At 36.9% G+C, this 16410-nt stretch overlaps 1 protein-coding gene across 5 annotated transcripts in view; it reads left to right on the top strand.

Annotated features, from left to right (window-relative positions):
* The window catches only part of POC5 (POC5 centriolar protein), a 47029-nt gene that overhangs the window by 17377 nt on the left and 13242 nt on the right, over nucleotides 1–16410 (top strand). For all 5 annotated transcript variants that reach the window (XM_067569097.1, XM_067569096.1, XM_067569094.1 and 2 more), the window contains 2 exons: nucleotides 11351–11553; nucleotides 12528–12704. In XM_067569097.1, the coding sequence (XP_067425198.1) occupies nucleotides 11392–11553; nucleotides 12528–12704 (339 nt within the window). In that variant the 5' untranslated portion in view covers nucleotides 11351–11391. The remainder of the gene's footprint in view (nucleotides 1–11350; nucleotides 11554–12527; nucleotides 12705–16410) is intronic.

The following is a 16410-nucleotide window of genomic DNA, read 5'->3' as shown; positions in this document are numbered from 1 at the left end:
CTGTTTCTCTCTTGTCCCAATTTATTACCTTAATAAAAGTTTATACTGTGCTCATCACTGTATCTGCATGCCTAACAGTGCAGAATGGAATTGACAACTCTGTATTTGAGTGTGGGCATTCTTGCTGTCTAAACATAGAACCTGAGCTGCTAAATTGTCAGGTAAGAAAAGGAAAAAAACAGACTTTAGGCTAAATATATTTCCAGATAAACAATCTTTTCATTCATAGGGTTTTGGAATCTTACATGATTTGATTAAAACTGACAAACTAAAAAGGGAACTCTAGAATCTTTAGGTTCTTTACTGACAAAGTCTCACCTTTGGTTCTCTTCAGTCCTCATTGGCAGTGAACTAAGATTTTTTTATGTACGTCATTTTAAAAACTTTGAGTTTGTAATTTGATAGTAATTAGTTCTGAAAGGGAGGAGTGGGGAGGAATAAAATTCTAATTTTTACTTCCAATTATTTTCTTATCCTAAAGAGGGAAAATCCTTTGATTAACATTCACCTCTTAAATCCTCAGGACTAGTTCAGAACTTTTGCTCTTGGTGAAGCATGCTTTTTTCATCTTTTTTTTTTTTAAATTTATGCTCTTTAAAATTCAATAAATAGAGCTCTGTTTTTGTCTTGATTGCAACTCCCCAAGTCTAAACAGCAGAAGTGGCATTTGGGTTAGTGGCTTGTCAAGGCTCTCTTCTCCAACAGTACATTTACAACCTGTTTTCTTTTCAGAAGTGTAGATTTGCAAATAAACCAGGAAGAGTCTTTTTTACTTCAGTACAAACTGACTGCCTTAAAATGGAAACATTTCTTGTTGAGCTAAATGCAAAATATAGCCTCTGTTATGCTCCATTCAATTTATCCTGGATCATTTAATACCTCTGAAGATGTGTGGTTTATCTGTTGCAATGATTTAGGCTTATTTGGTGAGTAGCAGTTCACCCATCACTTCCACCCCATTCAACGATCTTCAATTTCTGCACATTCTACAGCTAAGTCATCCCCTTAAGGAATCATTTATCTTTACACTTGGGTATGGAATTCCTCTACCTCAGCAGAATTAAGCTTAATTCTTATTAGACTTATCTTTCTACCATTTGAGTCTGCTGGGGACTATTCCTTATAGGATTTCTAAAGTTTTATTGTAGTTATTTCAGCTGATAGAACAAGTGAAATTGAGGTGCTTGTTGATCCTCCTTTCATAGCTTATGCTTGTTTAAAAAAAAACCCAAAACCAAATGAAAGAAACCCTGGTGTTACATTCTTCCCCTGGAAAAGCTTCCGATTTATTAACTTGACAATCTTCTTTCTATCCCCATAGAATTTATATGGATAAACCATAGATTCCCTGGCCAGAAATCACCATTATGATCATGTAGTCTGACTACTGTATAATATAGGCTATACAACTTCCCTAAAATAATTCCTAGAGCATATTAAAAAAAAAATCTAATCCTTATTTAAAAGTGGTCAGTGATGGAGAATTCACCATGACTTAGTAAATTTTTCCAAGTTAAGTACTTTCACCATCAAAAATGTACACCTTATTTCCAGTCTGAATGAGTCGCTTCAACTTCCAGCCATTGATCGTGTTATACATTTCTCAGTTAGCTTGAAGAACCCATTATTGAATATTTGTTCTCCATGGAGGTACTTTTAGACTAATCAAGTCACTCCTTAACCTTCTCTTCGTTAATATAAATAGATTGAGCTCTTTGAGTCTACCACTATAAAGCATGTTTTCTAATCCTTTAATTCTCATGGGTCTTTTCTGAACTCTCTCCATTTTTTCAACATTCTTCTTGAATTGTGGACACCAGAACTGGAAACAGTATTCCAGCAGCAGTCACACCAGTGCCAAATATAGAGGTTAAAAAATAACCTCACTCTTCCTTCTCGAAATTCCCATGTTTATGTATCCAAGGATCACATAAGCCCCATTGGCCGCAGCATCACAATGAAAGCTCACATCTAGCTGATTAACCACCATCCCCCTAAATCTTTTTCAGAGTTACTACTTCCCAAAAGAGAGTCCCCCATCCTATAAGTATGGCCTACATTCTTTGTTGCTATATGTATACATTTACATTTTGCCATGTTAAAAACCTATCATTTGCTTGTGCTCAGCCCACTGGGCAATCCAGATTGCTCTGGGTCAGTGACCTACTCTCCATTATTTACTACTCTCCCAATTTGTGTCATCTGCAAACTTTATCAGTGATTTTTGTTTTCTTCCAGGTCATTGATAAAAATGTTAAATAGCATAGGGCCAAGAACTGATCCCTCCGAGACCCCATTGGAAACAGAACCTCTCAATGATGGTTCCTCATTTACTTTACATTTTGAGACATATCAGTCAATTTTTAATCCATTAAGTGTGGGCCATGTTCATTATATATCTTTCTAGTTTTTTATCAAAAAGTCATGCAGTACCAAGTCAGACACCTTGCAGAAGTCTAAATATATTAGATCAAAACTATTACTTTTACCAAACTTATAATATTATCCCAAAAAAATCATTAGTTTGACAGGATCTGTTTTCCATGAACCCATGATGATTTGCATTAATTACATTATCCGCCTTTAGTTTTGTAATAATAGAGTATCAGCTGCTCCATTACCTTGTTCAGGATTGATGTCAGACTGACAGGCCTATAATTACCAGGTCATCCTGTTCACCTTTTTCAAAAAACTGATACAACATTAGCTTTCTTCCAGTCCTCTGGAACTTCCCCAGAGCTCCAAGACTTACTGAAAATCAAATTAGCAGTCTGAGATCCTCAACCAACTCTTTTAAAACTCTTGAATGCAAGTTATCTGGACTTGTTAATTTAAAAATGTTTAACTTTACTAGCTTCCATTGACCATCTTCCAGAGATACTAGTGGAATGGGAAGAGTGTTAGTCTCACCACGTGGTAAGACTGTTTTCCCCCCCCCAAATACAGAACAGAAATATTTATTGAACCCTTCTGACTTTTCTGCTTTATTATTGATGATTCTATCATTTCCATCTAATAATGGACCAATTCCATTGTTGAGGTTCTTTGTTAATATATTTTAAAAACTCCTTATTGTCCTTATCTATTCTAGCCATAGATTTCTCCTAGTGTCTTTGGGCTTTCCTTATCTATTTTCTATAATTCCTAACTTCTGATTTATATTCATCACTGTCGACTTCCTCTTTCTTCCATTAAATAAGTACATTTGTGTGTGTGTGTGTATATGTGTGTGTGTGTGTGTGTATATATGTGTGTGTGTGTGTGTGTGTATGTGTATATTTTTTTTTTTTTTACCGCTGCCTTCGCTTTCCCTCTACACCAGGTTGGTTTTTTAACCAGCACAGCCTTCTCCCTTGATTATGGGTTTATGATTTTTTGGGGGGCATCTAATAGGGTGTTCTTAAATGATTCCCACTTACTTTTTTTAAATTAAATTCTTCCTCACAGCTGATTTGGCTCATAGTTATTTTCAGCTTGGTGCTTTAACATGGACAATTTCACAAAATATATATGTTACAAGTCTGGCTTAATTCTTCTTGCACATTATAAATGTGATCAAGTCATGATCACTTGTATCTAAACTACTATTAATTTTTAGTTCTGTGATCAGTTTCTCTTTATCATAAAAAAGTTAAGAAATGTAAGACACAATTGGGTACCTTGATTAGGACCACACTTCTGGACATTATCCTGCTTGTTCATAGCCTTTGTCTTCATATTAGGCATTTTCAGATATTATTCCACTTTGATTTAGCACTAGTGCAACTCCATTAGTGTTAGCAGTGAGTGGTAGGAATGCTAGTGGTTTGTAGCCCGGACTTGGGGGGTTTTACTCCAGTATCATCTTAACCCAGATCTGAAAATGCCTATGCCTGGTTTAGACTTAGAGCCTGTCATTCTGAGCACTAGTGGAGTTTCAGAAGACTAAAGGTATGCGAATAGCAAGGGGGATCTCCAATAAAAATTCTTCCACTGCTCTACTCCTATTGGGTCTTTTTTATCTATTTATATATTTTTATCTGTTGCTGTGTTAGGACAGCAAAATTATCAAGACAGTTCTAGAACTTTAACTGTCTGGAAAATGTACACCTATGCTATATATAATATTAAATAACTGGAGTTCTCAGAGTACTCGTTTGCCCAACTTCTCCACATTTTTGGAGGTTTTATTTTCCCCCGCTAGATTTTGAACTGAGGGCAGTTGGAATTGCAGTTCTTACATCTTTTATGGAACACAGCATTGTTCAAGAGGTATGTGTGCAGGTGGCCCCATTAGCTACTGTTTTTTCAAATAGTTCTGGGACTTTTGGAAGCAGGCATTTCAGTTCCGTAAGCGTGGCTCTGCAGAGGTGATGCAATGTAGTTGTAGAACTTCAATTGTAGTAACTTTGTTAGAATAGTTTTAAAATAAATTTAAGATATTGTTTCCAGTCAAATAAGAAAAATACTCAGACTCAAACATGCTGTGCTGTTAAATCCAGTGTTCAAAGGCTATGAAATTTTAAGAACTAAAATTTAGTTTTCTATATCCGTGTTACTAGTTTAGTAACTGGATCTGAAAACTTGAGAGACTGGAGCAGTAAGTTTCTTGCAGCAGAACTGTGCAGTGGTGATTCCTCTCCAAACAGTGAGAAGTGAGTTCTCTTTAGGCTCAGCGGTTACACTAAGGAACAATTACTAATATTTATTATATTTACTTATGAACATCAGTTCTTCAATATCTAACACATGTATCACCTTTCCAGTATTTCTCCAAGAAGGAAGAAGGTACTTGTCTCTAAGACATTTTTGACTGTTTGTCCCTTTTGGACCAATCCACTGAAAACGCAAGTACCAATTTTAGCATATTAAAAGCAATTGCATAAAGATCATCATTCAAATCTTTTTAGACCAGAGGTCCCCAAACCTTTTTGGCCGAATCCTCTCCCTTACCTAGTCTGTGCCGGGCCAGGGGCATTTCCTCCCCACCCTGCTTAGGGCCTGGCCTGGGCGCCACCATACCCCTTTGAACATTCTTCCACATCCTCCTAGACGGGCTCACTCCAGAGTTTGGGGACCACTGCTTTAGACCACTTTGCTTGGACTTATAAAGGAGTAAAATCTAAAATGGTTACTTGAGAGTTACTACACTAGAGAGTGTAGACTAAGATAACCTACAGTTATTTTATATTAAAGAACAGAAGGGGAATCATTGACATGAAATTTCACCACTGATCCAAGTGTCTGTTGCACTGGGGATTCTGCAGCTTCCTTGTGGGTTCAGTCAACTTTGGAGTCTCACCTGATGACCTCAATTACACATCCTGATTTCGTGGCTCCCTGCAGATAGCCACCCTCTCTTTTGGGTGCTCAGATTTCAGCTCTGTTTCTCTGTTCCTTCCATCAGTATCCAGTAGATGGCACTGATGTTTAACGAATTCATATTCTTAGACTTTTTGTTAAGATACATTTTACCTATTGTATTTCAGTATTAATCCACATTATTGGAATGTTCCCCCTTTTAGCAATTTTTTTAAAATAAAAAATTCTGGTTTATAGCTTTCAACATTCCTTCTTCCTTGTGCCATACAGTTCCTATTACTCCTAGAGTGCCACTATTTTCAGTGAAAACCAACAAAATCCTTTATCTTCCAAATTTGATGGACAAATACTTTACATTCTTTGATTGTACATAAGCACATCATGTTTAGTGTTTGCAACAGAACAAAAGACACTATCCACTTGTAGAGAGATGTAGATCTGACTCACAAGGCAAGCAAATGTGCAGCTTCTTATTTGGGGTGAAAGACATTTTGACAGGGCAAAACTTATTTCCTTGCTATATTTGATTTACAGTATAAACAAATGTAGAGTTTATAATTTCAGGTGAAAACTTGTGGTTTGCCCTATTTACCTTCTATCTCTCGGCAAGTTTTTTCTAGCTTGGCTAACTTGCAGCTTCCACACCCATCTCTTGATCCACTCAGTATGTAGTGGGCCACTTTGCATAGGAAAGCAAAAAAGTTACCAGGAGTCTTCTCCTTCCTAGCATAGCTAGAACAGGTTTTATCTATATGCAAATTGAGAGATTCTTGCTTTGGTTATTAACAATACTCATTAGCCATTTTTAGTTTCTATTATTGGGGAGTGGAACTCCCAACTTTGGCAGATCTTTGGTCCTTAGACAAAATGCCTCACACGAAATGAACCATTTTTGTATTGTCTTTACTTCGTAAGTGGATCCTATTTTGGGATAAACAGAGGTGGACAGATTTCCTAACTTTGAGGGCCAGGAGAAATTAGTCATTAACTAATCAAGGCATCTCTGTTTACTCTACCCCTTACAGTGATGAGGATACTGTGTATTTGTATTAAAAAAATTCTTACATGATTCCAGTTACTTTTCCCTTTCCAGTTTTATATCTGATTTCAATTTCTCTGCCACCATGTCAGAAGCTATTTACTGACTTGTATCTAAAACAGGAAAAGGTCAGATATTAGAGGAACATAGAAAAGGAGCTGTAGTAACATCTGGGAAAACAGTGGATTTCATTACCTTTGCTATGACAAGTTAGACAGTATAGTTTTATTAGGCTTGAGCAGGTGTTGGAGTTATTCTTAAATTCTTCCATATGTTTCCTGCTTATGGTAACCACTTGTGTTTTTGGCATGACTTGCTGTCCCCTATTAAATTGCTAGTACTACAAGGAATGTAAATTATTGGTAAATCAATCTTTTAATCATTACAGGGGTCTGTTAAATTGTCAGCTAGGAATAGAAAAACAGTTTCTATCTCTAACGTTCACGGCATCAAAGGTGTGTGCAGAAGGAGTATTGGGTAATCATTGTATTGGGAAAGGTGGAATAGAAGTAGGATAGGATGTAAAAATGGAAAGAATTTGATAAGCATACAGCTGGGCTGTTATGTCAGAAGAAACCTGGAAGGCGAAGAAAAATTCACAAGCTGAATGTACTTTGGAAATGTCTGATTTGTATTATATACAAATTATCTATATATATTAGGGCTGTCAAACGATTAAAACAATGATTAATTGCAGTTTTAATTGCACAAAACTACCATTTTAAATTATAAATATTTGATTTTTTACATTTTAAAATATGGATTTCAATTACAATAGAGAATAAAGCATACAGTGCTCACTTTATATGAAATATTTGCACTAAAATAAACAGAAGAAATAGATTTCAATTACAATACAGGATACGAAGTGTACAGTGCTCACTATTTTTTTCTACATTTGTAAATTGCACTTTCATGATAAAGAGATTGCACTAGAGTATTTGTATGAGGAACTGAAATACTATCTATTTAATTTAGAAAAACATCCAAAATAGAATTTAAATTATAAATATTTAACAGTGCGATTTAAAACTGATTAATCATGATTCATTTTTTAATTAATTTATTTTGAGTTAATTGCTTGTGTTAACTGTGAAAAGGAAGAAATGAAGGTAAATGGGGACAGGTTATTTGCAGTGACAAATAAAAAAAAAAAAAAAAATCAAAGATAAGAACCTGTAAGACTATAATGTAGGAATACACCAGTTGTCCATCTAGTCTAGTATCCTGTCTGACAGTTACCTATATGAAATACTTCAGAGTAGAGTGAAAGCAGAATAAAATGCATCTGGTAAGCTATGCAAAACATATAATGTGATATGTATATCACCCTAAACGAAGTTGGTGATTTAGTTTATGCATTGTGGTATGAGAGGCATTTTAATTATCTTAATTTCAGATGCTAATCTGAGTTTAAATGCTTCCTTTTGATTTTTACTAAATTACTCACCTTTATTCTAGAAATGAGTTCAACAAGCAAATTCAGTGTCAAAGTACTTTTTTCCACTTTAAATTTGTTGTAAATTTGTTGTTAAATTTGTTAACTTCCTTGGCATTTTTGTTTAAACAAGAGTGCCAGAGATTGGTTTATCCCATTTGTTTTATATATTGAATTTTTGCCAAATCTTTGGCTTCTTAAAATTTTAAATCATTTACATTTCTTTTCATATGGGGTTGGGGGGAAGGGATACTTCTGTCTGTTGTAGTTTTTTCCAGATTTCATCTGAGTCTGCATGACTGAGATTAGCTAACCAAAACTAATACTAAGCATGTTACATTTTTCAGAGTCCTGTACAGATAATTATATTATAATAATATAAAAAACAGCCCCATTAGGTAGGTAAATAACATTATCCCCATTTTAACAGATGGGGATACAGTGAGAACCAGATCCTGACCTCCATTTACACACATGTAAATTGGGAGTAAGTCTGTACTTGCATTTGTGTAACTGAAATTGGAATTTGGTCCAGAAAGATTAACAGCTAGACTGAGTCTCTAGGCTGATGGTGGTACATAGTTGTGCCATCTCAAGAGGAGCTTAGGAAGGAATTTTGAGTGACTCCTTGCACCCCTGGTGGCTTGGAGGGAGATAATTTTAGCTCTACCCCCCTGCTTGGAAGGGAATATTAAGTAGGCACCCCCAGCTGATCCCACTCAGCCTTATTGATGGGAGCCCTATTATTTCCCTGAATGGCCATAATGTAGTCACAATCTAGTCCTAAAAGACTGCCAGCCAACTGACTGCATGGCCTTGGGTAGACTGAGGTTAGAACACACATTTCCTGGCTCCCAACTCTATGCTCAGTCTACCATGCTGCTGCTGTTCAAATGAACACAGAATTCAAGACTAATATTAATTACATAATTCTCTTTTCTAGTCCCTTAATACATCCTGGCTGTTTTATTGGCTTTTTTCCCCCACCACAATTGCAATTTAAACGGATCTTTGCACTGATAATAGTGACTATTTGTTCCTCTCTCCCTGAAATATCTGTTCAGTGTGCATTACTTTTTACTTGTCTGTGCTGTTTTATCTGCCATTCTATATATCCTTTCAGATTTAGTAAAAACTCTCCCTGTACACTAAATATTTAGAATCCAAATGATATTTGACATATTGTAACAACATCTCAATTTGTAACATACAAAGGACATTATCATGTCACTTTTTTAAAAATCAACATCTTGCAAATTTTTCTCTACACACACACATTCACATAAAGGTTGAGTACTAAAGTAAAATGCAAATGTGTGAGACTTCCCTTTTCTCTGTACAAGAAAAGAGATGTTTTATCCAGAGCTACTTTTTAATACCTTTTTTTAAAAAATTAGAATTTGTTCTTGTCACAGGGTGCTTTACTCACCACTACACTGGTGCCTCCTCCTGATCACTGTGGGGATTAACTCTTAAGGTAGATGCCCCCTTCCATGGTTTGCATGCTGTCACTCTGTCTAGCCATCTGATTTGCAGCTCCTCTTACTCCAGGACTCTCAGCATCTCCTTCATCACTTAGCACTTCAGCTAGGTCACTCAACATTTCCTCTTTCAGGGTACAGTACATCTGTAGTCCTAGACAGTCTTCCCATTCACTGCCTCAGGTGTATGCCACACCCTAAGTGGCTGGTATGGGAATCCAGACCCACCCTCTTCCAGGTTCCAGTCCAGGGACCCTCAGCTCAGTAGTTCTGGGCTTCTTCTCTCTGTCCTCAGTGCTCTTTCCCTGGACTCCTTCCTGTTCCTACACTTTAGTTCCCATTCTCTCTGAGTGTACCAGCTCCTAAAACCCTTTTCTCAGGGAGTTACTACTGCTTTCCTTCCTTCAGCCTTTCCCAGCAGCCCAGTGTGACTTTATAGGTCCTGCCTGTTCCTGCGCAGGTGAACCTCTCTCTAGTTAACTGCCTCCAATCTAAAGCCCCCCTGTTTGCATCTGAATGAGCTGATTGGGCCCACCTGGCCCATTCTGCTTTTGCAGGGCTAGTGTGGGGATGTCCCTCATCACAATTCTAAATATAACAGCAGAAATCTTCCAATGGATATGCTTTCCAATTTATTTTAAATAAATATTGTTCATCTTCAAATTGTCAACTCTGAGGACTTGTTGCATATTTTAGTTGTTCTTTGGATATAAGTATATTTTCCTTTCCTGGGTTAGGTAAAGTCCAGTCTGACTTCATCTTTAGTCTATGCTCTTATCACTTAGCACTGAATTCAGTCTCCGGTAGTTTTTTGGCCTTTATTTATTTGTGTCGCAGTGGCACCTAGTAGCCACAACTGAGAGCTAGGATATTGTGTTAGGCACGATACAAACACATAGCAAGATACTCCATGCCCCAAAGAAATAAAAACCTAAATAGGTGAACAAATCAAAGGTACAGAAAAGATAGCATTATTTCTTCTGTTTATAGCTGGGGAACTGAGACACAGAGACTCCATTGTAGTGTTTCATTTATGGAATGCTGTGTATGTTGATAACATGATGATGAAGGCCATTTACATACCTAAATGTATAAATAAAGATACTCTGTGCATTGCAAACATACAAGACAGGCTCCCTGCCCTGAGAAGCTTATGGTCTAATGTAGATACAGCAGAACCCCATTTATCTGACCCTCCATTATCCAGCTCTACTTAAACAACCAGCGCGTACAGGTCCAGAATGGGGTAATCACTCCTACCACTAGATGGTGCTACAGTATTGCACTTTTCCATTCTCCAGTTTATCCAGATTTTTGATTATCTGCTCTGGCTCCAGTCCCAATTAGATCAGATAAATGGGGTTCTGCTGTATTTTGATACCTGGGGAAACAATTCAGAAAATGGTATGGGGTGATGTTTAAATGGAGCTCCACTTGAGATGATTTCCTGAAAGAAGTCTTTCAAGTAAAGGGAATCTTTTTGCTTCCTTGTAAAGTTAGTTTCTCAACACCAGCAAATGTACTTGGTCCATAAAAATGCTATATTTTGGCACAAATAACCTTGAAAGCTTCTGGTTTTAAAAGGAACAGTACTTTGACTTGGGAAGCATAGTTAATTCCTTTCAAGAGTAAAACTTATCAGCCAACTGCTGTTTTACAGATGTTCATTCCTTAGAGTATGTCTACACAGCAGCTGGAGTGTGCTTCCCAGCTCGAGCAGATCTAATGCACTAAAAATAGCAGAGTAGCCGGTGATAGCTTGGTGCCTGAGCACATACCTAGGGTTTCTGAGCAGGGGTTTGTACTCTGGCAGCTAGCCCAAGCTGCCACTCGCACTGCACCGGCTATATTACTATTTTTAGTGCGCTGGTCTGAGCAGAGTTAGCATGTCTGTCTGCCGTGCTGGAAAGTATGCTCCCAGATGCAGTATAGACATATCCTTGGAGGCATACTTTTTAATTGGGTTTACATGCACAAAGAAGGAAGGCTTCTGACAACATAGGCCTTTTGTATACCCAACTTCTGACTTGCATCCTGAATGTACAACAGTTAAACCCTTCAAAGAATCAACTTTTAACCTTTTTGTTTTAGTTCTAGTTTTAACACCAGTAAAGGGGCCTTCTCAGGCAGACATGGAAGGACTTCGCCCTGTTGGTTCAGAAGACACTTCTTCACAAGGGTCCTCATCTGGTCCAAGAGAGATTGATGAGACTATAGTGACTGAGTTATCTATTCCAGATGAAAAAGTGACCCAGATAGAAAGCATACTTGATCTCTGGAGTGGAAGTCTTAAGGTATTGTATTTGTACTAAATGTAAAATCCTTATAATGAGCATATGACTATTGTGGTAGCACAGGAAAAAATATAATCTAACTACATTGGGAAATTGATGCAACTCCTGTTGCTTGCTAGCTAAAGCAATTGAAAACTTACTGTACTAGCACAGAGGTGGACTAATTATCTGCTTGCCTCTGACTAGTGAACACTAAATACTCCAAGAATCAGTTCTGTTCATGGAGGGGCAGCTATAAGTGTGTGTTTCTCTGTGCTCCCAGAAAGATCCTTAAATTTCAAGCCCTGTGGGTGTGCATAGGCAGGATGAAAACTGCCTGTCAAGAACATGGATCGAATAGGAATTGGAATAATGGTATTCTTCCATCAGCAACCAAGCTTCACCCACTTGAGACACCAGAATGAGACTCCAGTCACTGTAGAGTGGTCATAGTTTGAACCTCTGTACATGCGTGTTTTGTTGAATTTCTCGAGATTGGCTCCCTTTCAGTGGATTTTTAACACCAAAGGGCTCTGCTGGACTCCTTTGAGCTTAGCTCCCTCTCAGTGAAGCTGAATGCCCTGTAGGAGTGGCTTCCTCTTAGTGGTGCTCAGTTACCGATGCCCCAATCTTTACTCCTTTCCTCTCCCTTGTTAGCTCCACTGCCCAGATTAAAAGGGTACTTTTCCAAGTGTCACTGATTTGTGGCACCAAATGAAATATTCTTAGTAGATGGATCATCTCTTCATGATTTGATTCTTCTCCTTTCTTATATGCTTTTATCAGCAGTATAATAATTAAATGTTATATTTAAGTTATCATCATTAGATGTCTCAATGTGTTTAGTAATGGGCAAACTGCTTGTGGGGACAGAGTTGTATATGCAAGGTTCAGTGTAAAGTTTGATGTCTGATTAGATGCTATACATTCTAAGATTAAAAGACTTGGAGAGGATAATTTCCTAGCTTGATTAGTGCTACCCTTTTACTTTTCAGACAAATGTTCTGACTGAACTGAGAAAATGGAAAATGACTTTTATTGAACATCACAAGCTGGAAATGAGACAAGAGAAAGAGAAACATGCTGCACATGTGAGACAACTCAACAATCAGATGGAGAACCTGAAAGAACTGCTACATACTTATGAAATCTCTATTGGCAGGAAGGATGAGGTAACAATTTTCTTATTCTGTCCCTGTCTTCTATTTTTAGAACTCTGAGATTGAATTTTTTTCTCTCTTAATTGTACTTTCACAACAGGAACTCATTTTGCAACAGGTAAGCAAGTAAATAAATTTAGAATGTATAGTCAGAAAAGGAGTATTTCAAGCCACTCAGGATGAAATTTAGAAATTGTAGACTCAAACTACGTTATCTATAAATCATTCACATGCTTATTGTGCAATCTGTAATGCTAATGGGGAAATTTTACTGTTTTGTTACTAATTTATGGTTTCTCTTTCATGAAAACCACACTGCTTTGGATTAGTAATTACAAATCTCTTCCACTTACCTCATCCCTTACAATGAAGTTGGTTTAATTTAATTTTTTGTCAGATTGGATAGGTCTCCACATAATCTTTCAAATAGGAAGAAGTCTCCTAAATGTTTAGGGGGGAGTTTTACTTTAGCATAAAATGAGCACGATGGTTCTGTGCTCTTAGAGTAATATTTTCCTAGCAGCACCCTACACCAATTGTCTTGAAATCAACTAGTATTATACAGGTAAGTATAAAAGGGTAAGAACAGTGTGATCCTTGCAATCATATCCCCTCTTCTACATAATAGCATTTGAAACCTCCAGCTTCAGCTGGAGAACTTCAGCTGAATTTTGAATTTTAACAATTTATTTTGAAAATACAGTTCAAGCCAAATTCACAAAAATCCATTGAAAAAGAGAATACATAAAAAGAGTGAAAGTACACTCCCCCTATTCACCGGATATACACAGAGCTCAATTATGCAGACCATGTATATCCAGTTGTTGCAACTGCATACAAGCCTGGTATTTGCCAGTGGAATTTCACTTGGATGCCGTCAGGCCCACAATCCTTCCAATGTATTCCATTTTGATGTATTTAATTCCAGATGGAGTAATTCAATGCAAAAATTATACTTGTGTAGCACAAATATGAATGTATTATAATTGCTGGTGATGCTTTTACAATATCAACACCTCTACCCACAAGACAAACTCTTCCTCACCTAATCCCATCTATCACTACCCTTTATGGAGCCAACTGTTGTGTAGTGACAATAGCATATTGTGATTTAACTGTAGATGTGTGTTCTACTTCCTCACTTAAGTGCATGATTTGATGGAATGAATTCTAAAATATTAGTCCATAGGCCTTTTTAGAGGTTGACCTAAATTGTTACTGCTAACCTTTCCCCTAACAAGATTGACAAAATCTTAGACTTTAAGTAGTAATCACCTATCAATTTCATAAATAAAAATTGTTCATAATTTAGGTTCTTGCTGTAGTCTGAGCAAGACTATCACTGCTTTCTATCTTAATAGCAAGAAGAGTTTATTTTAATGTTTAGTTTACACCAGCTAGCTGAAACTTGTACATTTTTAAGAAGTTGATAGTTGGCTGAATATGTCACTGTCAACACAACATCAGGCAAAATATTGCCAACATGAAAATCAAATAGACTGAATAGATAGCATGTAACCTACTAAATAAAATATATGCAAAAATGGTTTTGTTTTCTAATTGATTTGTAAGTACTTAATGAAGATTGCCTTATAATGTTACATCAGGTCACTATTTACACTGAAACTGTAGAAAGTTAAAATTAGCCATGACACCCAAGCAGAACAAAGCAGCTTAACCAAAGTAGATTTCACAAAATACATTATGAATTGCTAATGTTTAAAAACTAAAGAAGAATCAGCCTTACTTAAGATATTTCAGAGAGGCTTTTATTATTGATGGCTTTAGTATTTTTGAGCTAATCTTAACCTGCCTCAAAAGGCAACATTTTCTTAAGTATTATTTTCTGCAAACTACCACCACTGCAGCATGAGTTGAATTCTGCATTGAGGTATAGGAATACTGCACTAGTCACTAGGTAAATGCTTTGACTACAAATTGCTTCTATGATAAATGTACATTATGGAATGAATCATAGAAATGTAGGATTGGAATGGACCTCGAGAGGTCATCTAGTCCATACTCCTGTGTGGAGGCAGGACCTAGTATATCAGACCATCCCTGACATGGTTTGTCTAATGGTTTTTAAAATCCTCCAGTGATTGAAATTAATTAACCTACCTTGGAAACCTATTCCAGTACTTGACTAGCTTTACAGTTGGAAAGTTTTTCCATATCTTTCTTAGTATGGCACCCAAAATTGGACATAGTACTCCATCTGAGGCCTTACCAGTGTCAGGTAGACTGGAACAATCACCTCCCATGTCTTACATATGGTACTCTTTGTTAGTAAACTCCAGAACATCTGCTTTTTTTTTTTTTTTTGCAACTATATCTCACTTTTTGGCTCAATTAATTTAATTTAATCAATTAATTAATTAATTAATGATCCACCCAAATATTTTTCTGCAATACTATTATTCCTCATTTTGTAGTTGTGCATTTGATTTTTCCTTCAAAGTACTACACTTGGGCAGTTGTCTTTACTGAATTTCATCTTATTGATTTCCGACCAATCTTCCAATTTATCAAGGTCATTTTGAATTCTAATCCTGTCCTCCAAAGTGGTATTTATATAGGAAATTATTAATAGTTAGCACAGTGTTTCCCAAGAGGTGGATCTTGATTGGTTAAATTAGATTAAATAAATGGGCCAAAGGTGTTAGCACAACCCAGTTACTGTCCAACATTAAATAGTGTTACACAAGGTCTGAGGTTTGGTATACAGAGATCTCAGCCTGCAAGACTAGGATGACGAAGACCAATGGTCCCAGGAGACAGTGGGGGTTGGCAACCATGTGAAGCTTGGTTAAATGACCTCTATCTAGTCTTCCATTTTTTTCCTTCCAAACTCCCCCCCTCCCCCACCTTAAGGACCCAAAAAAGGAGTGAGTGATGGAATAGTCAATTCCCTCATTATTTTGTCCACCTCTTAAGCCCTAATACTTGACACACCAGTTTTGGTTCATTAATTTCCAGTTTCACATCTTCTGTTTTTGCCAACCATGATTTTAACATAGTCATCTTGTCCTTTATGTTTGGACTAATTTGGGTTTTTTGGTCTGGTTCTCTTGCACCTGTTTATAACATTCTTGATAGAAAGTAGGTCCAGTCACTTTCAATAAACATTTGTTGTACGTTATTGTAACATCTTATGAACTTTCATATACTTATAATTAAGCTCACAATTAGGGTAAATTTGTCAGCCCAATTATTAAACAGTCCCAAGATGTATTGTGTGGTCTGGTGCAGAGGAGGACCGGGACCCTGGCTGTTGGAAAGCAGTCCCACCCTGCACTCATCCCACAGTGGCAACTCCTGTCCCATGTGACTTGGCTTGGTGCCCCACTCCGAGCATTATGACCTGGTGCATGGGGTCTCAGCACCTGATTTTGGCCCTGGGTGGATTGCGCAAAAAAAAAAAAAAAAAAAAAAAGACAAAATGCTGTTGGTGAGTCACCTAAGTAAAATGTTTAGGAGTCGCTGAGTTACCACATATATTTACACCTTTAGTATATATTTAAAAATACTAATTTCCCTAATTCTTCTATGAGGTAGGCAAGTATATTATCCCTATGTTTAAGGTGGAAAAACTAGAATTTGGTCCAATTAATTCCCCTCCATTACACAGTAGGGTTGCACAGGTGTAACTGAGGGCAGAATCTGGTCTACAAAGGTTAGACAGAAAATTCCAGAAGTGCTTCCTAATTTGAGGTGC

The sequence above is a fragment of the Emydura macquarii genome, unplaced genomic scaffold (assembly GCF_026122565.2).
Source record: "Emydura macquarii macquarii isolate MOO-44397 ecotype Brisbane River unplaced genomic scaffold, CSIRO-AGI_Emac_v2 contig_2897, whole genome shotgun sequence".
Taxonomy (NCBI): domain Eukaryota; kingdom Metazoa; phylum Chordata; order Testudines; family Chelidae; genus Emydura; species Emydura macquarii.
Note: the sequence above shows the minus strand (reverse complement) of the source record. Positions and strands in the feature narration are given on the sequence as shown.